Source organism: Pseudomyrmex gracilis, unplaced genomic scaffold, assembly GCF_002006095.1.
Source record: "Pseudomyrmex gracilis isolate BER0280 unplaced genomic scaffold, ASM200609v1 scaffold_172, whole genome shotgun sequence".
Lineage (NCBI taxonomy): Eukaryota > Metazoa > Arthropoda > Insecta > Hymenoptera > Formicidae > Pseudomyrmex > Pseudomyrmex gracilis.
The window spans coordinates 32,621-57,052 of NW_018020756.1; the positions used below are offsets into that span (position 1 = coordinate 32,621).

General features: G+C 41.6%; 1 protein-coding gene across 1 annotated transcript; it reads left to right on the plus strand.

Annotated features, from left to right (window-relative positions):
* Positions 1-7,848: 7,848 nt before the first annotated feature.
* Positions 7,849-15,151, plus strand: LOC109857795 (homeobox protein E60). Its single transcript, XM_020434488.1, has 2 exons — positions 7,849-8,073; positions 14,641-15,151. Exons 1-2 carry the CDS (start codon positions 8,034-8,036, stop codon positions 14,988-14,990), a joined length of 390 nt encoding a protein of 129 aa, XP_020290077.1. The 5' UTR covers positions 7,849-8,033; the 3' UTR covers positions 14,991-15,151.
* Positions 15,152-24,432: the final 9,281 nt, after the last annotated feature.

The window sequence follows — 24,432 nt, forward strand, 5'->3', positions numbered from 1 at the left end:
AAAAACAGACAAATTTCAACATACATGAGAGCCACGAGTATGTTGTTGCTCGTGAAAGCGCGTGCCACTACAATAGTACACACCCGCGCAATATATACGCCAATGATCTATTGAGCCGGATATTAAGATCGAATGTAACGTGACATACAAACGGGTATGGAAATCGCGTCCTCAAGTTAGTTGAATAACAAATGGGATAAAACAAGAACTGTGACAGATAAATTAACATATGTATCAGAAGTTCCGTAGTCCCTGTAAAGGGATTGTTATCCTTATAACCTGGAACGTGGCGATGATGGGACGGGGGGGGCTGTATATGGGCGCGGGCGACGAACGGGCGAATGAACCAACGAACGCGTCGTCGCAATTACCGCGGGAGACGAACGGCGATTAACCTTCATGAATACAATCTGGCGCAATTCGACGGTGGAGAATGGTGGCGACGACGAAGACGACGACGATCGGGTGGGTCGATTTTATGGCGGCGCGGCACATGCCCAAGCGACGTGCGTATTGTTGTATAACGTAACGTCGCGCGTACACATGCCTGTACGTACATATGTATGTACGTGTCTTCTTACGTAGGACGCGTCGTCCCCCCGACGAGGTTCCCCTCTCCCTCTACATACGTTATATTAACACATTAGCTCCGCTCGCGTGCCAAAACCCCGTAAGTCGTAAGTAACAATAAGCAAGGGGTCGCAAGTCCCCCTTCACGACATTCGCGAGATGAGGATCGTGAAAGAGGGATAGGTCAAAAATAAATGGGGGGGAGGGGAAAACTATACAGCCCGCGACGTGCTTTTTCGTGTTCTCCTTTTTATATTCGTTTGTTCCGCGCGTTCTATCGTTTAAAGGAACGAACGCACGTCGTCGTCGTCGTCGTCGTCGTTCGCACAACGGACAACCTTCGACTTCCAGGACTCTCCATAGAAGTTTCGTCTTTCAATACTGCTACGCCGTCAGTCACATGTGGCGAATCGCATCGATGACTCGTTCAACGATCTCAAGGTTTACTTTGAGAATTTTCCGCACAAACGTCGTGAGAGGCGAGATGGAATCCGCGCGCTCGCGCGCATAAGTAGAATCGTTTAATCCGCCGTCACGGTACAATATTGCTGGCGTGTTTCGAATTGCAACGAAAATTCAATAATCTCAAGGTATACACTCTGTGAAAGATAACTGTTTGATGTCACGAGGATGTAAAAGGATTGCTCCGTCTGTCACTCCTCATCGTGTCGCAACGTTGCGTGTTTCAAATTGTAGAGAAACACAGACTTTGTTCAATAACGTCACCGGTTATTAGACGAACACGCGCTTTCACATTCAAATTTATCTTATTTCTCATATTATATACGCAAATGCAGATATTGCTGCGATATTGTCAATTGATGCACAAATTGCGCTCCTTCACAAGTTTCGTCCAAAAGTTATGAGAAAAAAGTAAGAACAAAAAGAAACGACCAGTCGCCGTGCGCATTTGTCTCGTCTGTTGTGACTTTATTTGTCTCAACATCGCTAACGACGATGCTGCCCGTTCTTCTTGATGCATTTGGGACGCAAATAACCAGTATCGTGCCGCGATGCAAAAACCTCGGGCGAGTGTGTGTCTCCAAGATGGTAGGATCAAGTTCATCTCGGGTAGAGAAGAGGCCACAGAAATCATCAGACGAAGGAGTCGAAAACGTTCGCGATGTTTGCACGCCCGGCACACCCGGCACACACAAGCACCTGCTGCGAACCTGCCCGCGAACCATTTTCTTGCTACTTTCTCGTCGGTACTCAAATTTTTGTGCCCAACTTTCTTCCTCAAATTGCTTACGCGATTAAGACAGGAAATGTGTATTTTACGTACAAATTACACGATCTTTATGAATTACAGTTTTTTTTTTTTTTTTTTTTTCAGACGTACGTCCAAGACAAATGATTCGTTTTACAAAAAGGAATTTCAATTTTGTTTTTATTTTGTTTTTTTATAAAACAGAAATCACACATGTATCTACAATAAAACAAATTTAGCTACGTGGACGCAATACTGTGTGTGAGACATTCTTAAAAAAATAACATCATGCATAACTCCCGTTTTGAAGATACGCACGACTGGACCTGGACATCGAAAATTGCGCTCCGATCACAATACAACGAACGTTCTAAGACATTCACGTATAGCGCGGCGAGCGAATGGGTTGAGAACCGCTTAGGCCACACGCACACTCTTCGGTGGCTCCAATTAAGCGGGCAACATTAATTTCAACCACCCGGTCCGACCCCGCGGTTATCTCCTTCTCTCCCGCTCCCGTCGTTTCGTCAGTCCTTTCCTTGTCCCTTCGTTCCTGTCCCTACACACTCCTCCTCTTCGTAACCCCCTTCCTTCTGTCTCTCATGTCCCCCCTTCCTCTTTCTCGTACGTACTATCTCACATCGTCCGTTCGCTCTTCCGCACACACTCGCAACACGCTTCGTGGTCTCTTCGAGGATCCGCGCTGCGCACCCTCGGTGCATGCGTACGTATGCGTGCGAATTGTGTCGCGAATGTGTCGTCGTGCACGAGTCGTGCGCAGTACGCGCGCAGGTACGTAAATTATCGTTCGAGTGCACGCCTACGCGCGCTTGTCGTTGCGCGTATAAGGCGAAGGGTACGAGAGCCCGCGCGAGAGCCATCCTCAGCGCGAATCGTCACGACTTTACGCGAGCGCGATTTATCGCTGCGAATCATTTATTCTCGTATTCCCGTATTACGCTCTTGCAATTCTACAAGTAAATAAAATCCACGCGAAATTGATACTTGATTATTCTGGTTTGAGAGATGCACTTTTGCATTAACTTAATGACAATTATTTATATTCTTTAATTGACGCGCGCGTAGCGTTTTAATAAACAGTTTTTTACTCTTTTCTTCGAGACAGAACATGATTAAATCAAGAATTATCTCTCTCTCGTATAATTTCATTCATTTATTCTTAAAGTATATTACCGAGTGCAGAAGGTTGCATATAAACAGGCGCATTTCGTTTCACATTTAACGTACACAGTATGTTTCATTAACGAGTGTTATACCAGCGAAGAAATATTTATTACGAAAACGCACTCAATTAACTCTTAAAAAATTCAAAAATTCTTTCTTTATTTTATACTTGAAATTTCCGCCTTGTTTCTACACAATTATTGGCATCTGATAAAAATGACTCTGCTGCGAGATCTTGTCGCAAGAACGCAGCATTTAAATTGCACACATAAATGTAAATACGCGTCATGTATCTTGCAGCATCGTCGAGTTCGCGTAATGTGCTAATTATCGCAAATCGCCTCTCTTTCATAATTATTCTCTCCACCTCCCGATTTCGTTTCTTTGCGTTGCTTAAAGCAGCGCAGATAGCAAAATAATGGAAACGCATTTCGATCTTTCAACGCGCGTTTCTACTTTTGCACGCTCGCTAATGCGCGGCCATCATTTATTATTCGAATCGCGTCTTCTATATTTAACCGCGGGGTCGCGAGAGGCCCGTGTTTGTTTCCGCTCGCGCCGCTTCGTTTCCATTCCGGTTTTTCGATTCTTTTTCCGCTTCCTTATATTACTCGCTTACCGTCGGTTCTCATCGCGCTCGTCTTCCGTCATACGCTCTCACATGTCCCACATAGTCATATCTCATATCAACTCAACGCTCACAATGTCGAGAGCACTCCGCGATCCGTACGCGTTTCGTACGCTCGAGCTGCTTTAGCAAATGTGCGATAGTTTACACCAAACAAACGTCAACTTCCTGGACACGTGGATTCGCGAGTCGGAATAGAGAAAAGACAGTGATAAAGAGCTACGTCTATTTTTGCGATTCTCCCTATACCAGTCGTTCAACATTACAGAGCGACCAAAGGAGCACACACAATTTATTAAAATATAAATATATTGTACTAAAAATATAAAAAAAAAAAAATATAATATATTATAAATAGATATATTAAAAATATAATAAATATATTCTTTTTTATGTACTGAACAGTAACAGTTGGATTTAACATGTAGTTTTTAATTTAAAAAGAAAATTGTGGAGAAGATTCAATTACGATGATCGAAATTTGACGAAATTCCGAATTTCTTGTATTTTCTTCTGACCAAAAACGCAGAATGTGCAGTTTACTCAAGAACACGCATTTTGAAACAGTAAACACATAAGCGTTCCGAACTGACACCGATTCAGCTCGCGTCAATCACCATATAAGAGAGAGAGAGAGAGAGAGAGAGAGGCGGAGAGACAGAGAGATAGTTTACTTTGGTGCGTACCAAGTTCCTCGCCACATGCTTGGAGAAGCCGAAGGAACGTAATAGAGTGGAAGGGTGAGTGAACGAGAAGCCGAAGAGAGGCACGAGGGAACGTCACGTTACGTTCCGCCGTCGGAGTGACGTTTCTAATGCGAAACTAAGGAATTAGAACAGTCGCGCGCTGTCTAATGAGATACTAATTGCGCCGCATTCTCGTTGTATTGACTCGACTCGCGGGGGATCAGATAAATATAATTCCCGACCGAGGGAAAGTGAAACATGTCCGTGAGATTTAATCAAATTGCTGAATTCGCGAACCAGGAAGCCGTCCAGAAGGTGCAGCTAAAGCGTGTATTAAAATGTCTGTTAACAGTTTAAATGTCGCAATATATTTAGCAACGAGTTTATTTTTTTTTTATCCAAGTAATTGTAGATTAAAACTTTGGCTGAAATAACAACAAGAAACGTTTCGCATTATATTCAAATCGCAATTTGAAATCACATTAAACGATTACGAGATATTCACGCGAACGGGATAATTGAGAAAAGATAAGGTTCTTAAAACAAAAAGAGCGCGTGGCGAGAATTTATAGGGAGCGAAGTTGTGTGTTTTTTTAAACTTTGCGATTTCCATAAATTAGTCAGCTTTGAGTTGATGTTTTATCTAGATCTTTAGAACGAATCTCTGTGGGTAAATCTCACAAATATCAAAACACAAGAAACACGCGTATACGTGGCAAAATCGCTCTGGGAGGAATATAATTTATAGTAGCGCGCGGGAATAATCACAGTGCGCGCCTTATAACCCCCGAGACGTGCTCAACGAGGCGAGATAATGTCGTGCATTTGAAAATAAGATGGAACAAACCGCGGTGTGTGTACGTGGGATAAATAATATACGGTGGTGAACATGTGAAAACGCACGAAAATGCGCATCGCGTGTTAACGATCTCTCTCTCTCTCTCTCTCACGAAAAGATATGCGTTTTTCAGAAGAAGCCACGTGTGCAAAATTCAGATTTTTATCCGTACTTTTACTCTATTTGACATCGTTTTACACAACAGAAAGAGAAAGTGCACTTATATGTGTGTACAATTTGTTCAAATAATTTTAAGTAATTTCAAAGCGCGATTAAGAAATTCGCACATACTATCGTACTGCTATCTTTTCGATATATCCCGTGTTACGCTTACAGACATTCTATCAACATCGACTTTTCGTCAGCTTAACGCGAGAGACTTATACACGCGGTATCGCGAACGATCGCGAGTGATTGCGCGTTAGCGCTGTATCCGATTACGAGATGTGTATCTTCGCAGACTCGGACTCGGTGCAGTGGGAGCTAACCACTCGTTAAATCGCGCGCGGTGTGTGTATGTGTGTGTGTGTACGCGCGATCCTACGCATTTGCGCGATACAAACTCGCGCGCGCGCGCACACGTGCGCCGAGAAGGCGGGCGGGCAGTTTGCGCGAAACATCGTGCCTCGTGAGAACGTTTACTTTGTCGTGAGAAACGCGCTCGAATATATAAAGGCGTGAAGATGGACAATTACGCGTCGTTTCAGACCCGCCAATTGACACCCGTAATAATTATTCAAGATAAACGTTCTCGAATTCGTTGATTGATGACGTCCGAGTGGCGATAATTTTCTCAACGTTCGTTGCGTTCGCCGCTTCATGTATTTATCTCGAATTAGCTTTCGCAAAGAGGCGAATCGACATTTTCCCTCGGTCGTTTCGAGCCGCACTGAGAAAAAGAAGCGAAAAGCAAGATCGCGGAAACGTGCAAGCCAGCTACTGCGCGCTCGGTGGCTGGCGTGAAACAAGCTACTCGACCAACTACTGAATCTCTCGCGTTCATATTTTCGCTGAAAGACAAGGTATATACATGTAAAACAATATGATCGCCGTGACAATCGATGACTTGCGTGTTAATTCGATCCGCAGGACGTAATAATTAATAATACGGCGCGTCGAACGCGCACATCGTGCTCTCTCTCTCTCTCTCTCTTTTCTCACGATACGATATGAAAGAACAATGTACAAAACGATCGTGCGCGCGCGACAAGCAGTAAATTATTATTTCTTCGGTAACTAACCTCTCGCTCTTTCTCGCGCGCGCGAGAGAGAGAGAGAGGGAGTCCCGGCACTTCGCACGCTTATCTGCGCGATAAGTCAAGCCTCTTGATGTATATCGCTCCAATGGGGACCGATGTAATCGCGATATAACATAATAATAATGACGAATCGATAAAGATCTCATGGTACCGGTCACGCCTACAACACGCAAGACACGATCCCGTGTGGCAATATAGCTCGTGACCGCGCGCTTTGGAGCGCAATGATCCTTTGCCAAGTGACTTTCCTCCCGAGATAACATCGAGGTTACATGAAAACTAAATGGCGAAAGACGCCGAGAGATTATATAGTTCCTGCTTCGCGCCCCGCGTAGGCGCGCTTTACGGATCCCAGTGCGGATCGGTGCTTTCTAAAGCCTCGCAAAGATCCGAAAGTTCAAGCAACGAGTTCTCGTAATAATCGCAGATAGTGCGGGGCGATGTGAGTTTTTTTTTTTTCGAGTATCAGTTTGTGTCATTTAGTAAGGTAAATGACAAATGTTGCAAATTACGCGTTGCGTTATGTACCCTTTAAACGGTTCTCGAGAATGAACGAGACGAGGAAGAGTCGGAGAACGAGAGAGGAAGATCGAGAGGAAATACAAACAATGAGAAGAATAAGATAGAGGTGGGCTCGAACCGGTACTTCCACACCGTGGAGTGTAGGACGTTGCAATGAAGCTATTAATCGTCTCTTTGAGCCATTCGCATTAAGTGTTCGCAAATGTCATTTGCTCGATAGTTTTCAATGCTCGTTATTGCGAGCTTGAGCGCTTCGAAGACACGTGTTTTTACGTGTTTTACGTACGTCGGAGAAATTATGTTGAAAAATGTAGATACACAAGTCGCGTTAGAAGAAACGATAAAACGCGAAAATGCGTGCGTACTTATCTGTTTGAAATCGGGAGATGAGACAAAAATAACGGGCGATAAGGGAAGAAGGACGTACAAAGCCGCGCCTTAATAAGAACGAGTTAACGACCCGTGGAAACGTAAATGCGGTCATGTACACCCGAGCAACGATCGAGTGACCAATCAGTAGTCATTATTTATGGTTATAGATACATCTGCGAATCTAAGAGTTACTTTTGTTACAATCCTAGTCTTTATCCTAGTCTTTAAATGACTCGGAAACTCTTGATATAAGAAGAACGGCGCGATGTAAGCGACGAAAATAAATAATTAAATAATTTTATATAATTGAGGTTCAATAAAATAATGTATTTAAACTTTAGCGCCCGTTCGTAAATATATATAATTACTTCGAATTTCAGACAACGTCTGTTCTCAGTTTTGTGACATCTTTGTTCTGAAACTTTCACGTCGACAATGTGTGCGGTTTATATTGACAGATAGATGTTGCACACAGAATATTTTGAATAGATAAATGTAAACTATATGTTAATTAATGAAGTTGTACCCGGAGGAGGCAGGAGTTTTAATCGGTGTGTTTTTTCTTTTTTGTTCTCAGGACGAAGTAAGTAACGACCCACGGCGGTTACGAGCCGTACTCGAGCTAGACGAGACTAATGACGAAATGGCATCGGGGAACGTGAGCTTTTCTGAAACGAAGCTATTATTACGCTTATTGTGTAAGCTTGCCCGATCGCTGGCACATGTCTGCATTAAATCAATATCACAATGACACGTATGGAAAATGCAGCGAGTTTGCAATCAGATCGATTCATCACATCAACGTAAGACGTCATTAATTTCCCTACTTCCTTTCTCTGCGATTTCTACTGCGATGTTGTTATACGTGCTTCGATTATCCCGTACTTGACGACACGCAGCCTTGAAAGTGACCGCACAATAATTAAACAATAAATATTTTAAGAAATACTGTTTATTTGTTGTTGTTGTTTTTTTTTTTTTTTGAATTCTTGATTGTCTAAAAAACTGCCTTTTTTCCATTTTATTGTCTCGTTGTTCAGTCATAAAATTCTTCATGGAATGCGGAACTTTCAGATGAGAAGAGATCATCCTCGTTAACTCGTAACGTATATCGCTTGTATGAGCTTTTTTTCTCGTCATGTTTCATCCGTCTAGGCCACTGAAATGTTATCGAGCTTTGGTACGCGCGCAGCCCCGAGAACAAGAACGGCTGCCGCAAAATAAAAACCTTGCGACGATAAATAATTCGAAAATGTGGGTTACAAGGTATCTCTTGCTATTCTGCTCGCGATATCATATATATTTGCTCGCGGCGAGCGTAGAAAACGCACATAAAGCGTCTATGCGGAATTCGCGTCCCGGATAACGAGAGCCGAGGTCTCTCCAACGTCGGGGCTTTAAAACTGTCAATCGGGAGCCGCGGGCACGCGGTGAAGGCTCGCGCGACTCGCGAGCAGAAGAGAGCACTCGTCGTAATTCTCGAGAGAGTCGAGAGAATGACTCGGGAGAATCGAGAGGAGACCTGCCCGCTCCTCGGCTCCGTGTCGACACGCTTAGCCTCGTTTGTCCCGAGTAATGGTCGCGGTCATAACTCAGACGACTTCGCTCGCGCGCGGACTCTCGTTTCTGTGCACATCAAGGCACGTACAAGGACAGAAAACGATCGGGGGAGATTCACGGAAAAGACAGGTCGATCGACCGCCTCGAAACGATCTCGCAACTATTTGCACAGGCGGCTGATCGTTCGACGCGATCGTTTGCCAACAAGAACGCGCGTGATCGACCAATCCTTCATGTCTCTTCATTTCGATATTTGTATTTGCTTCGTTCTATCGAAATCGCTGTCATTCAACATTCCTCTTCAACAAGTACTGACCGTATCGAATTAAATTACGATTTAAAAAATGTATATTTTTTTGTAGATGTACAGCAAAGAGAGAAGGAAACGATAAACAGTTCGCGGGGTCAAACGATTGATTATATTTAAACTCGAAAAGAGACTCGGTTCATTACAAAATTGTGTGATATCGTTCGATGTAGTTGCTTTAGAAAGTGTTACGCTTTTGTTACGGCATGACTAAGGTTGTTCTCGGGTTTGCGCGGCTAATCGGTGAAAATTGACCGAAGTGCGTCTTTACCAACCACGTCGAGGCAATAGCCTTAACGACTTAACGACGCGTCCTTTTGCTTCATATCATTCTATTAACTCGCTGCCTTCTAACGAGAATAATAATTATCGGCAATAAATTTCACGACGTTGATTTAACATGGTCCTTTCATTACCGGACAGTAATGTATGTAAACCAGAAATAAATAAGAGAAAGGCTTTTTCCTTGAGAACAATAACTAAAGATATCAAAATTATTATTTTGATATCTTTAGTTATTTTTTTCAAACAATCAAATTCTCTTAACGTCACGCCTAACTAACGCTTGAAAAACTTTCGGGATTACGTTTTTTTAACGTGTACTTACTTATTCATACATCAACTTTTTACACAATCTCTCACGTAATCTTTTCATAAAAAGTTACGTTGCGAAAATGATATTTTTATAACGCAAAAAACCGAATATTTTAATTATCTATAAGCCAGTTACATAAGAGACTGCGAGAAAACGGTGAAAAAAAATTCGCTTTTTATATCAAATGTGTGCGTGCTTTATCAAACCGTCATAATTACTTTATTACTTTTCGCAACGACAGCTTGTCATTAAGAGTCAATAGATGGCTGTTATAATTATCAAGTGACACCGAACGACAGAAACCGGCTTTAGTCGTGAATATTTAAATAGCCGAATGGAGAATAGTTTCTATCCGGACGACTTTGCACATATTGCGCGCAGCTTATCACTTGTGACTTTTTGCCCAGACTCTGTATATATATATATACAGAAATATATATATATATATATATATATATATATATGTATATATTTGCGCTTGAGCAATTTTAGAATGCACATCATTCTTAACTTCCATCGTTGTCGTTCTCGTTGCCGTTTCCCTCCCGGCGACGTTTCGTATCTATCGACGGTGACCGCGTGCAATTAAAAGGAACGTGACGCGCAAGTCGACCGACGCGGACAGGCGGGATCGTTACGGAGGACGATGCAATTCATACTTGTACGACTTACTTCGCCTACGGTCACTTAATTGCGCGCGACCGCATCGTGTCTATCTGAGAGCGAGACTGAAGCCGCGACTAACCAGCACCGGGAGAGACTCCATTGCCGCTGTCTAGGTGCATCGCGTATCAGGCGATTATTGTGACGCGGTTCTTACGGTAAGGTCCGTTTCGACACGCTGTAATTATCGTGTCGCGCGCGTAGAGAAGAAAGGTGTGAAATTTGAGCGAAAGTCGTCCTGCGTTGAGAAATTCATGATTATTATTATTATTATTACTATTATTATTAAATTACGAATGAATTCTGATTATTTTCTCTCGGCTCATATGTTGTTTCGCGCTTTCTAATTTCAGTCGGTTGTCGTTACGATTTTTTTTATACGTTTGGGGAATGAGAGAAGAGTGAGTTTCGCCGACACAAAATATTTAATTTATTTCTATTTAATTTCTCGCACATCAAATTGATCGCAGTTTTTATATAACAGCTCGTTGTTAATAGTTTTCTTCGCGCTGTGTCATTCACAGATAAAATGTCACTTCGAGTAATAACGTGGTGTGTGTACACCCAGCAATGTAATTCGCTCTCCGCACACGATCGTCGGCCATTTGCTTCTCTTTGCGGAATTCAACTAATTTACAGATCATTCTTAACGAATCCTAAACACCATCCTCTCCTTTACGTTCTCGTTTCTGCTAATACGGATATAATTGGAAGCAACGTGACAAGCAAGTCGAGTAGCGGGACTGAAAGAACGATTACAGAACACGTATATCGTCGCAAATTCGTTACGCGAAAGTCGCCCGAAGGAAAAACCTTAGCGGCTAGGTAACGCCTCTAACATCTATTTTAAGACTGAAATAAGAAGAAAGATAAGAATACTAATTTTCTAGAGACGCGAACGCGCCAAAAAAAAATAAACAAGACGTTGTGCAACTTTGTGCATTGTTGATTGTGAATTTTAACGATGTAATTTTTTGATGTAGAAAATTTTTTCTCACATTTTATAATAAAAATATTTGTATGTAAATGAACAAAATCACGCCTATATATTCTCGTTTAAATCCACCAATAGTGTATTGTCGGTGCGTGAAACTAGTCAAGTTTTTATATTTAACAATCTAATAGTTAGCGATGTGATCAGTTCGCCGCGCGATCGCTCGTGTGCACGATTGTGCAGCAAGGAAAAAAATGCAATTAAACTGACAGACCGAACTACGAGCTGACGTCTATCTCAAGAGTAGGACAAGGAAATTAGTGTTTCTCCGAGGCCGCTACGTCGCCGGTATTCGAGGTACTCTTGGGGTTGTGCTTAGCAGGAGAGAGCGTCTTAGCATTATTGGTTTTACCCTCGAGTCTTTGGAGAGGGATTACCCGTAAGTGGGAAGGGTGAGAATGAGAAGAGAGAGAGTCTCGGCGAGAGCGCGCGGAAGAGAAGCTCTTCTCGGTTGCGCGTTTCCTACGCTTGACTGCAAGTCTGCTTCGCTTAAGTAATTAGACTGCCGGCTGTTCGTTACCTCAGTCATTCCTGAAGAGAAGAAAACTGCCACGGGTAGTATATATATACATACATATATATATATATATATATATATATATGTTAGTGCAACTAACCAACACCTCCGGTGTGCTGCGAGCGAGCTTATTAATTTACCGCGGATGGAAAAATTACTTGTCATGTGAACTTGAACGATCTTTAAACGTGCTTTTTACAATCCCGTCGTCATTCGCTCTAAAAAAGAAAATTTATGACAGACTGTTTGGGACATTTGCAATTACCCGCACCACACACGCACACACTCTCATAGAAAATATATTTATTTAACAAATGCAACTTAACTCGAGTGTGTTGCGATAACACACCCGAGAGAAATATTTTCTTTTTTTAAATATTGACGTATACGCGGTTACAAATAAAACTAGCAGCGCGCGTTGCGACCGAGTCTTGTGAGATATTTTATAGGCACCATCGAGCGTTCAACGAAGATGAATTTCTCGAGAGAGATTTTTATGACTACACATATATAGAAATCGAGCCGGCCCGCTCGCAGCCGGCTTGTGCGAGCCAATCAGAAACGGGCAACTAACGACTCACAAGCCTAAGCGACGAGCGTCGATGCTTGATCATGCGGAACAAACTGCTTTTCCGATAATATTACTTAAAGCATGTACTATGATCTTCGCTTTGAATGATTACGAGTTGTAAAACCATTTTCACTGCAAAATTCATACGTGCTGGGCGACCCTCGTCGTCGACAGTAATTTACCACCGTGCCACGGCATTCGATAATTATCATTTGCAATGCAACTTATACCGTGCGAGTCTGTAATTTCTGATCTCTCTCAGACCAATCGTTAAAGGAAGCCTAGTTCATAGACGGCGAACAGATCGTAATCAAGTAATTTCCTCTCTTCTGATGTATTTGTTGCTCTATTATAATCTGCTATGGTGTTTTTTGTATTTTTTTTTTTTTTTTTTAACAACTAATCGGATCCAGATCTAGGAGAATTCTTCGAGGAGAGGAAAGAAAGGTGTTTTGTCTGCCGTCTACTCGACGCTGCCACCAGTTTTTGCCACCCCCTGAGATTGCCGCTCGAGGCGCGAATCCCGCGACTTTCCCTTTTTCTCCTAGATCTGGCCAACTGATAATAAATCAAAAACTATAAATAGCACTCATGAAAAATTATAAATATTAAACTAAAATAAACACTGACGTAGTTAAATCTTGAATGTATGACCACAAAAATAAGAAAAATAATATTCTATATATATTATTACAAAACTCATTTCTCTTTTTCAAGATATTATTCGATCCTACGAACTTCAGCATTGCGCAATATGATCGATTGCTCGTAGTCATCTTAGGTTGAGGCATTCATAAAATGGTCGCAAAAAGCACGTCAATTTATGCACTTGTTCCGCTCGATGCGGTTTTATGGTTTCTCGCTTGGAAACGCGATTGGACGACACGTATGGCAGTGCCGATCGCCGGGCTCGAAATTTCCACGGGATATTCCACCGATCGGACCGAATGATAACGCCGCGGTGTTGATCGTTATGATGTGATTTATACGCAATTATAGCCGCCGGTGCTGCGTACATACGCACACGGGGTTCGCTTTCGTGCGGAATGGGGCGTTGCGCGGTGTTTATCTTGTAAATTATTAGCTTGCAGAAATCACGAAGGAGCTGAGAAGTAATCACGTCCGGAAAAACAAGTCGCATTTAAAATCGTACAATAGTATCTTTATATACGCGACTGGCGACATTTCGCGTCTCTTTACATCTGTGATGTAAAACACGCAAAACTCTACACTTTTTGAACAGTTTTACTTTTTGCTAATTACATTTTACAGAAACATTTATATTCCCGGATATGCATTCACTCCGTTTTCCGTGAATTATTTAAACTCGGAGAAAACTATTTGTATTTTTTTTCTGTTTCGAAATTTTCTCTGACGTGATTTAAATCACGCGCGTATTTACACGCGCGTAAGATATACGCGAAAAACGCAGCAGCAATAATAATGCGTTTGATTTACGATAAAGCCGTCACTACCAGGTTCGTCCAACGTCACGGCGATTCTCCGCAACACGATAAAACAGGAAGGGATCGCGAGACGGAAGGATTTACTCCGCGGGACGATCCTTCCAGTCGAACGTTTATTCCGTCGACGAACCTTCCGCGACCTCGACTCCTCCCAAGGAGGATAACTGGCTTGTTATAGAAGACACTCGCGTATAGAACCGGACTATCTTTCTCTCTCTTTCTTTTTCTCTTTTTCTCTAAACTCGAAGCGTAAACACGTGCCGAGAAAAATATTTAAGACAGCGCCTTGACAATAAAAGTTGCCGTAAAACTTGCGGGCCGATGGTTCATTAATTTCTCAGATTTATTGACGCGTAAACTTGTTGAATCAATGTTGCCGAGGATGCGCAGCAATTAGAAAATATTTTGTTCCTGAAACTCAGAACAAAATATATTGTTTGTGAAATCCGACTTTCGCTCGTGAATGATTTCACGCGCGTCGCAAATGTGAAAGACCAACCTTGTACGTTTTTCTTTCGGCGGACAAATATATGCATCTCATTTCAAACATTCTTATAGAATTTCACACCCAAATTAATGGGGTCTGACACTTTGTGTATTAATTTACTTTTTGACATGACGTTTGTGTGGATGGATATATCCATCGACGGTCATATTGACAGATATGAGTTAATGCTAGGATCGTCTCGTGTTTCAGGTCCGCGCACGAGGAGGGTGAAGAGGACGGACGCGCGCGGTGGCGGCACCCCCGAGGAGAAACGTCCCAGAACGGCATTTAGCGGCGAACAGCTAGCGAGATTGAAGCGGGAATTTGCTGAGAACCGATACCTGACGGAACGGCGAAGGCAGCAGCTTTCGAGGGATCTGGGTTTGAACGAGGCGCAAATCAAGATTTGGTTCCAAAACAAACGCGCGAAAATAAAAAAGGCCAGTGGCCAGAAAAATCCACTGGCGTTACAACTGATGGCGCAGGGACTCTACAATCACTCGACGGTACCGCTCACTAAGGAGGAGGAGGAACAGGCCGCGGAGCTCCAAGCGAAATGACGATTGTAAACTTGGAAGAGCACTCGGCTAAGTCTAGTTTATAATCGCGAGTCTTAAATTTCATATCTTGAACCCCAAAGATGCTATAAGATCAAATTTTATTTTTTCTTTCTCTTTCTTTTTTTTGTGTTTCTGTATATATACATATGTATAGGTATATATAAATTATTCTCTTTTTATTTTCTCTCTTCTCTATGTATATGGAATAATTTTCTCGAACAATTTATATATATACATATAATAATTACTTGTTTTATATATATATATATATATATATATATATATAATAATTATGATGTGTACATAAGAATTATTATTATATATATACATACATATACATAAACGTACATGTGGAGAATAATTTACATATATAAATATTTTAGTTTGATGATTTGCGATAAACAAATAAAAATCAAGAGAATCTGAAAAAAATCAGATTAGATAGTATACAAAAGCATTCTCAATTTGCTGTTGTAAAACATTCTTCTTCAATATGAGAGAAGAAGAATATTTTACGGAACCAATAGTTTTGCTGGGAAAACGTGAGACCCCGTCACTTATCTAACAGCTTGAATCGCAGATTTTTCAAAAACAAAGAGAATAAATCAACTAAAACGATATAAATTTTCATGCTTGAATAAAGAAAAAATGAATAAAAAAATTGGCCAAAACCCTCAATAAAAAGAGAGCTTGCCACAATCAACAATCATCTCTGTCACTTCTCTTCCTTAAATGAAAGACTGGAGTATTTATTTCGCTAGACGTATTAGTACAACTCGTTAAACGGCAATCGTGTGAATCAATCGAGAGTAATTCTTGTTTTGTAATTAGAGCTTCCGATCGAGCGCAACATTTAACGGATGTTGCTCGCCCTCGTTCGACATAACTGTGAGAGGGAAGTTAGTTACCGAGATGGAACACGCGAATGAGTTTTGTGGTTACCGTTTCTTACCATCGCTCCGAAAGTTTTGAAGGACGTTTTGTTCCTACACCGTAACACGTGAATTTGGGAAGATATTTATATTCTTTTTTTAAGAATATTATTATTGATAATATCTCAAGAATATTAAGATATTATATTATATATTGATAATATTATACTATAATACGTAATAGTAGTATTATTAAATATTCTTTCTGTCATTTCTGTGAAATTTGTGATTCAATTTGATACGAAAGCGAACTCACTCTGTTTTAATTAAAACGCAGCGCGATGGCAAGCGACGGTTAAATCGTCACGAAGCAGAGTTACAAGTGCCATTTTTTTGCAGTTTTTTTCTGGTAAGATTGTTTGCGTGAAAATTTTTTACACATTACTTCGTGAAAGGAGAGAGAGAGAGAGAGAGACCGTTCGGAAAAGGAAAGAAAAGAAAAGAGAAACTTGGATCTTTCGTTACGTTGTTGTAAAAATGTAAGATAGTATAAATTGCGACTTGAAAGAAAAAATCTTGAGTGATTGCGACGTGCAATAGAATATAACACATAGAAAAAAAAAATGAAATAAATAGAGACATGAGACCTTATGTATAGTTGTGTTGTATATGTAATCGAGACGAAACAAAAAATGTACATAACTTACCATATAGCGACGACATTGTCCCGATAGACTGTTTCAAAATGTAACTTAGTTATTTATTTACGTATAAATAAATAAATATATATATATATAAATATATTATATTATGAGACGCGTAGAGAAATCGAACGCATACAAAAATGATCACGCGACGCAACTGATACTTGTAAGATTATTTAAATTCGAATTAAATATTCCCATTATCAAACTAATGAGTATATAAATTTATTTTGTCATCGTCTATCTTCCCTGTTTTCTCCCAGTCACGTGAGTGTTTGCTCAGGTAACGTATAATCTGCAACAGCTGCGAAATCGAAAACTCGGCTATTAATGAATTTGCGTGTCATCTGCGGTACATGACACCGTCGATGATTACAGCACAGAGTAAATAAGCTCTATTGTGTCACCGAACTGAAAAAAGCGACCGTAAATTGCGTTTAAATAATATTTATCTTACGCGTTCACACGATACAAGCTTTTTACACAGAATTTGTCTACACGATCAGAAACAAAATACTAAAATTAAAATATTTACACGCAAAATTATTTTGTTCTACACAAAATAAACGTAAAAGTGTAATCGTCAGTCAAATGGAACTTTAAATGTTGTCAATTTTTGTCGGCACGGTATACGAGAAAGCGAGAAAGATGGTCGGGAAGATGAAAACGGGGGAGGCGGGTCAATTCGCGCATTCAGCATTTGGCGCATGCTTCCACCCCCGGCTCGTTTCAGGCAAAGCCCCCATGGGAAGCCCCTCCTGCCGACAAGATATCGATTGATTTACAGTCGAAAGGTGGCCATCGTTGATATCAAGCCAGCCACGCCTACGTTATACCAGCACGTGGCGTGTGTACGTTTACGCTGATCGTAAGTGGTGTCGGTTAACTCGCGTATCATGCTTCATTTAACCCTATCGCTGCGAACGCGTAACTTCAATCTCTTTTTGTACCTCTTTATTGTATCTTTCTCTTTCTCTTATTTATAAAAAATATAACATACAAACATTGAAATATTATATTGAATTTTTTTCCGACAAGAAAGATGTAATCGCGTAATACAATACAATACTTACTAATCGAAATTAGTATCAAATAAATTTTAAAATATATAAACGGACTAAAATTCTCTTCGCAGGTTCTAATTGAAAAATATTCCGTCACTGAAACAAAGTCACGAAAAAAAATCGAAGGTATTTGTGTGACATCGAAACTCAAACGTTGCTGTCAAAAAAAGGACGTTTGATGTAATAGGTAACATTAACGTACAAGTTACGGCAGAGTGGAAGAACTGACATGACGAATAATCGACGATAGTCTCTTTGGACGAGACTTCCGTTATACCCTTGTCTAGGAAAAAAAATGGCCCGTCTTAACATTGCGACGATTAGGTGTGTGTCTTGACTAAGTTAATGTTTTCTTAAGACGGGATATAAATTCTCAGCTATATTAACTCTCGGAAACAAAGTTGCTGAAGAGCCCAGAGTTCTTACGAATGACAAAATCTTACAAAAAAAGCAATTGTAATGTTACCAATATACAATATATAATAATAATAGCTTTGTGTCGAACATACAGTTACATCAAAGTTGAATATTAAAAATAATATCTTTCAATACTGAACTAGAAAACGTAACTCAAAAGGCAAAGCAACAACATCATCTGCTAATTTAAAGAGAGAGTTCTATCACTATCAATAACTAATACACACAATCTATACACATACGTATATATAACATATATATAGCTATCCGACTCATTCTGTTTCCCACCTTCATTGACATCAACGAAGACAAATGTTTCGTGTCGATGCCTCTTACATACCAGCACTTCTCCCGTCGTTCGGCGAATTCCACACAATCAGAAAAAAAAGCGCGCGATAAATAATTCATTTGAATACGATTACGTTGCCATTGATTTTCCACCGACGACGTGTGCGCTCGAATTTCATGATTAAATGCCGAAATCGGCCGGGTTTCGGTTCACGGGAAATATATGGAAATCCACGCCGGTCGGTGACTAATAATAGCCGAAGTACGACGACTGTTCGACCGATTCTCTTTCGGAGTCCTGGCCACCGCACGCGGCGCGGGGTCCGTCCAATACGTCCCTGTCAGATTAGATCGCGGTACTTGACAGACTTGCGCTTCTGTCTGTCGCGCGTGTTTTTTCCGATTGTGTCTTCGGGCCGGAGGTCAAACCATACCCAGATCCATAAAGACGATTATTTTTTTTTTTCCTACCGTTCTCTCTGCCTCTTTGTCCCGGAATCTTTACAAATGAGATACAACCGAAGAGAAAAGCGAATGCGTACAAGGGGGTACGCAGGCATTAACCCCAAGACAGACATCGACCCGTTCCGCGCATTCTCGAAGAGAACCCCGCGTGTGCATGTAATCCTTTGTGAACAAGAGGCCGCGCGGACTCAAATTATGCATCCGTCGGGTTGGGCTTCGTTTGTGATTCGTTCGATTGATCTCTTCCACACTATCCGTATAAACTCAGTGAGAGGATAATACAGTCAAAGAGATAAGAATCCGCGTGACACATTTGGCGCAACGTTACTTATTTCGAGCTTGAGATTAGACTATCACTCATTGATAAGTGATCTTCGCGTCGAACACCCGTTTCCTGAATTTATTTCTGTTGAAAGTGCTTTACCTTCTGGGAAAGGAACTCGTGCGCGATACGCGCGTCTTGCGCTTATAATCGCTTTTAAACGCATAACAATTTGTTATACTCTTCCATGTATTTTCGATGTACCGTATCAGCGGCGAAATATATGATGAAAACGTTCTCGCGCTATCTAACGATAATGAGAACGATCGTTCCCGGTAAAGTTCGTACGGTGTTCATTTTTTAACCCAGTTGTTACAGACCGATAAGAAAACGCCGGGATCGTTATCTAAATACCGCCTCGCTTCCTGTTGCTTGTGTACGAAAGTAGCCGGCCTTCTTAGAATTGATGAACGGGAAATTGAAGGCATTAACGGACTTATTTCTCTTCGCGAGAGTAGTGAACGAGTTTCATTGCTTCCCTGTTATTCAATAAGGCGACTGTGCAGAAGGTGCGATAAATATCTTCGAGAATATTATTAGAGATTAGCTAACCCCAATTATATCTTTAGCACACATAGAGAATGTTATTTTCAAAGAAAATAATTCAACTATATCCACGCGAGAAAGCTCGCCCATACATATATACATACATACGTAATCATCTCTCCTCACGTATTCTTCTAAATATTTTAACCCCAAATAATTGTATTGCAACAAAACTTCCACGCTCCTTGTTCGCGTGCTTATCGGCGAACGATTATGCCGATAATTTCCATTCGAACAGTGAGAACCGTGTATCTTGCATAGGACGGAACGTGGTGAAGTCTCTCGAATCGAGTCGACCGATCACTTCACTGCGAGCGCGCGCATACTGTAAGTGTACGCACGCTGATAAGGAGCGCGCGCTATCAATCGAAGTGACGCGCGTTCACCGCGCTCGCATTCCTCTCGACGCGTTCCTAACGTAGCACCGATAATAATCCGAAGCGGTCAGCCCGTACCGATCGTATCTCCGCGGTGCGATTCTTTCTCGGTAGTATTATATGCCTCACCTGGTCGACGCGGCGCGGCACGGCGCGGCGCGGCGTTCAAGCACGACGATGCTCGGGGGATTAAGAGGAGGATAATAATTCGTGGCGGCCGTGAGAGATCGTGCGGCGCGCTCGGAGAGATCTTCGAGGATGATTGTTAGCGAACGGGGCATTAGTCGCACGGTAGCCGCCGATGCCGATGGATACGCACTCCATCGGTGGGCGGGAAGGAGAGAGAAAGAGAGAGAGAGAGAGAGAGAGACGGGAATGTGGAAAGCACAACGTTGGGAGGAGGGAGAGGATCTGATGCTGACGGGTATTAAAATTAATGGTCAGTCGTGTACGCTGACGTGTCACCTTATACCTCCATGCGTCATTTTGATTGACCAATAAATTATCTCTTGGGAAAGGTTTTGCGCGCCGGTGGCCGCCGACCTCTATCTCTTCCTCTCCCTCTCTCTCTCTCTCTCTCTCTCTCTCTCTCTTGTGCCCGTCGCTCTTCCCCTTCTAGGGAAAATCCACGCTATCTGCAATCTCTTTTCGGTATCGTTGTCTACCCGCTTTGCAAGAATAATTGAATAAACAGTACACGTTTTATGAGGTGATAATGCATGATTGTATCGTATCTGATAAAAGTAAAGCAAACAGAGAGAGAGAGAGAGAGAGAATGTATGTAATAGAAAGAGCATTTTATACAATGCTAAAAGCAATTTTTGTATTTGTAGTAATAAGAAAAAATTATGTACGCACGTAAGATCGCGTATTTTTAAGTGATTTTTGGCGATAAATGACGCGCATTATTTTTTTCTGTCAGCTTAAAAATACTCTGCGCGATTCCGCTTCGATATTCCGGTCTGGATCGGCTCTGTGCGCGATTCCAGACGCGCAAGCGGCAATAATAACGAACTCTCTGTCTCGCGAATTTCCGCGAAAGAGGTCTCAACCAGGCTTTAATGGCTCAATCCGCATGTTCCGACAACACGATGTGTGGGCCAACAGTTGGGGCCCCTTCCCGAAATTTTCTTCTGGCCCGAGTCCCCGCGAAAGGCGCGTTACTCGGGACAAAACTTGCGCTTTGCCTCGTTTTTAGAACAGGCCAAATGACTGGGACGCGCCCGCTCTCATGCATGAATGCAACGTCAGCTGCCATCCCGACGAGATATGGCGAACTCTTCATTAACCGTGCAGAATATTACAATGGACGGACGGGGGCATAAGAGAGAGATCGATGCAAAATCGTCGATGCGGAATTCATATCTCGTTTTTTCGACGCAAGACGCGATGACACGTATGTACAACAGAAGGATCACTGTTTTCGGATAATTAAAACGATAAAATTCTCATTGACTGTTGAAAAAGAGCACGCACAAAAGAGAGAGCGCTTGTGATATCTAAATGGCAAATATACCTATTTTATTCTCTCAAAAAATATGGCAATATTTCACGAGATTCAAGTGTCAAATACGTGGAAATAATTTCTGATAAAATCGTTATCGCGTCAATATTCATACGCGCGATGCTGCTTTGATCAACCACCTGTATTTCTCGCGAATAAGACGATATTAATTTGCGAATTATTTAATTATCGATATGTTATTTCTTGTGGTGTTTACACATCAGTCGTATTGATATCGCAATGAAAGCAATACTTTATTTACGCGTGTAGTGACAAGAAAATTTATTAGATTCACAATTTTATTGTACGAAAAACCAATAAAGCACACAAGCAATGAAATAGCAAAAACGGCGTCAAACATGAGTTGTCGTTTCGATTTAACTTCAACCTAATATTGGTGTGAATAGAGAGGAAAGTCCGCGTAAGACGATATCGTATTGCTATTGATCCGATCCGGATAAGATCGACTCTTAACGAGAATTAAGTAAGAGGGTCCCGCAACGTGGGATAGTTTGTGACACTTTTCGAGTCACGGAGAATCACGGAGCACGATGGAGAGCTCGACGATCCGTATTTAGTTTCGTAGTGTCATGTCCAGCTTAACGCACCCGCGCCTCGGGACAAGTCCGAACTCCAAACACGTCTCCTTCTAGACCTCTTCGCACGTCACAGCTCTATCCACAACAGACGAAATACGTTCACGGGATTCTATTTAGAGACATTCTCGTCTATGAAAACTACAATTTTCAAATGTCAAAAAAAAAACTTACCTTTCTGCACTTTGGTCCATAAACTCTCTCGCGAGAGTGACGATGTAAAAAACAATGGTTTTTTCAATTCGGCGTTAACGCGACGATCCTTTTAGGAGATTCATTTATGACAATCCGAGAAAACGAGACGCGGAATTCCCGAGCGATCTTAGTAGCCAATAGGATGGATGAGTCACCACCTTCGGGATCGTAGAAGGTAAAGAGCTCGCGCAGAGAGAGAAAGAGAGAGAGAAGCAGAAGAGCAAAAGGGGTAAGGGAGCAAAAAGAGAAAAGGAAACGAGCAGCCGAGGAGAACCTTTAAGTGGAGGGGACACGCCGCGGAGTGGTGGTACTACAGCGGAAAGAGTGGAAAGAGAGAGGTGGGACCGCGGAGCCTCGGGACCACACACGACGTTCCACGCGTCTGCGACTCGGTTACATTGCTTAATTGTAAACGAGTCAGTGGTTCTCATGCAGTCGGTTGCTTCCGCCGTCCTGTCTACCCACCCTGCCGATATCTTTCACATTAATCTCTTTCTCTCTTCCGAAACAAAAGGTAAACAATATAACGTGTATCGGCCTAAGTGAAAGATGATTGAGATATTAGATTAGAATAATTACAACTGTGTCAAATTCTATTTTTAATCAAACTTGTTTACACGTTTTTTTCCATGTAATTTTTCTACGATTAGAAGTTGAACCAACTTGTGGTATAGTTTTTTATCTCGCGATCTAAATGTGCTCTTGAGAAATGAAGCGATATCGTATTGATCCGATTCGGATAAGTTCGAGTTAAAGTTTTCACAAAAAAAAAAAAAGAAGAAATCCAGTTTTATCAGTAACATCATCAATTCTGTCAATTGTTCGGCATGTGTCGGTTTCAAACTAATTAAAGACAGAATCGAGCTCTCATTTCGTCTCTCCTTTGCTGTTTATCCTCCGCAGCAGGTTGACCTCCCTGTTCTCCACGCTTTCGGCATTCCTCAAACGTTGCCTGTATCCCTTTTACGAATGTCTCGTGTCCCCTTAATAGCCTTACATAATAAAAAAAAAAAAAAAAAAACGACTTGTGCCACCGAGAGAGAAATAATAAGTCTATTAAATTTCTCGAAGTTTGCTTTAACGCGTGGAACGTTTGTCCCGTTGTTTTTCTTTGGAATTGTCTTAGTATATAAAAACAGTTATATATACTTTTGACTTATAGACGGAATTAAATAGTGCGAATAGCACAGATCACGCGCATAGCAACGAAGTTAAAGCGAATGCGAGGCGAATCTAATGTGGATCCTTTTCGTCGGAGATGAATCTCGACTCATGTAAAATAAGATAAACGTTCAGACAGATCCAATCGCAGTTCCACAATATTCTGCCTAATAATCTGTAATAGATCAGCACATAATCGAACGCATCACTCGGACGATCAGAAAGCGAAATAGTGGGAAAGGCCAAAGTCACTCGAGAATCGTTAGCAGAAAGAGAGAGAGAGAGAGAGAGTCCGTTTATCGTCATATAGAGTCCTATATACAATGTTGGTCACGATAATGATGCGACAAAATCACGTCGTGGGCAGTCAGAGGATTACCCCGATACGCGTCCTTGCTCATTCCCCTTCTGTATCACCTGAATTCGCGGGTGGGCCGCGAGTCTTTACCACGTAAAAAAAAATAGACAAAGTCACATCCGCCCAAACGTCGAGAGGACGAAAGGACGATCGAAAATTACAATGCACATTGTGCAGAATAGAATTCGCCACAAATAATAAAATGTCACTCGTACATAAGATATGTTTTAGGTAAACATTATAATTACTCGTATATATAATTGCTAACATTTTAATGACACGTGTAACGTTGCTATTTAAGCCAAATAAATTTATTGTTACACGTACGTTAAATTTAGTAAGAATTACGAGTGAATATATATTGACGCGAAAGAAAGTGGCAGTGTGTGTGTGTGTGTGTGTGCGCGCGCGCGCGCGCAACGACAGTTTATAAATTCGTTACAACGCATTCGAGGGAGAGAAAAGAGAGAGAGAAAAGGATGCGCGGTCTTTACAACCTTCTGTTTACAGTTTACAATTTTCTCGTCGGCGGCAGCGACGGCGGCGGCGCACGGGGTTAAGTGTCTTCTCGAG

What these genes read in the sequence shown, in the direction of transcription:
- LOC109857795 (XM_020434488.1), top strand. Translation starts at nt 8,034, where the DNA reads ATGCAGCGAGTTTGCAATCAGATCGATTCATCACATCAAC. An exon ending in GATCGATTCATCACATCAAC is followed by an intron (nt 8,074 to 14,640) that starts GTAAGACGTCAT and finishes CTCGTGTTTCAG; the next exon opens with GTCCGCGCACGAGGAGGGTG.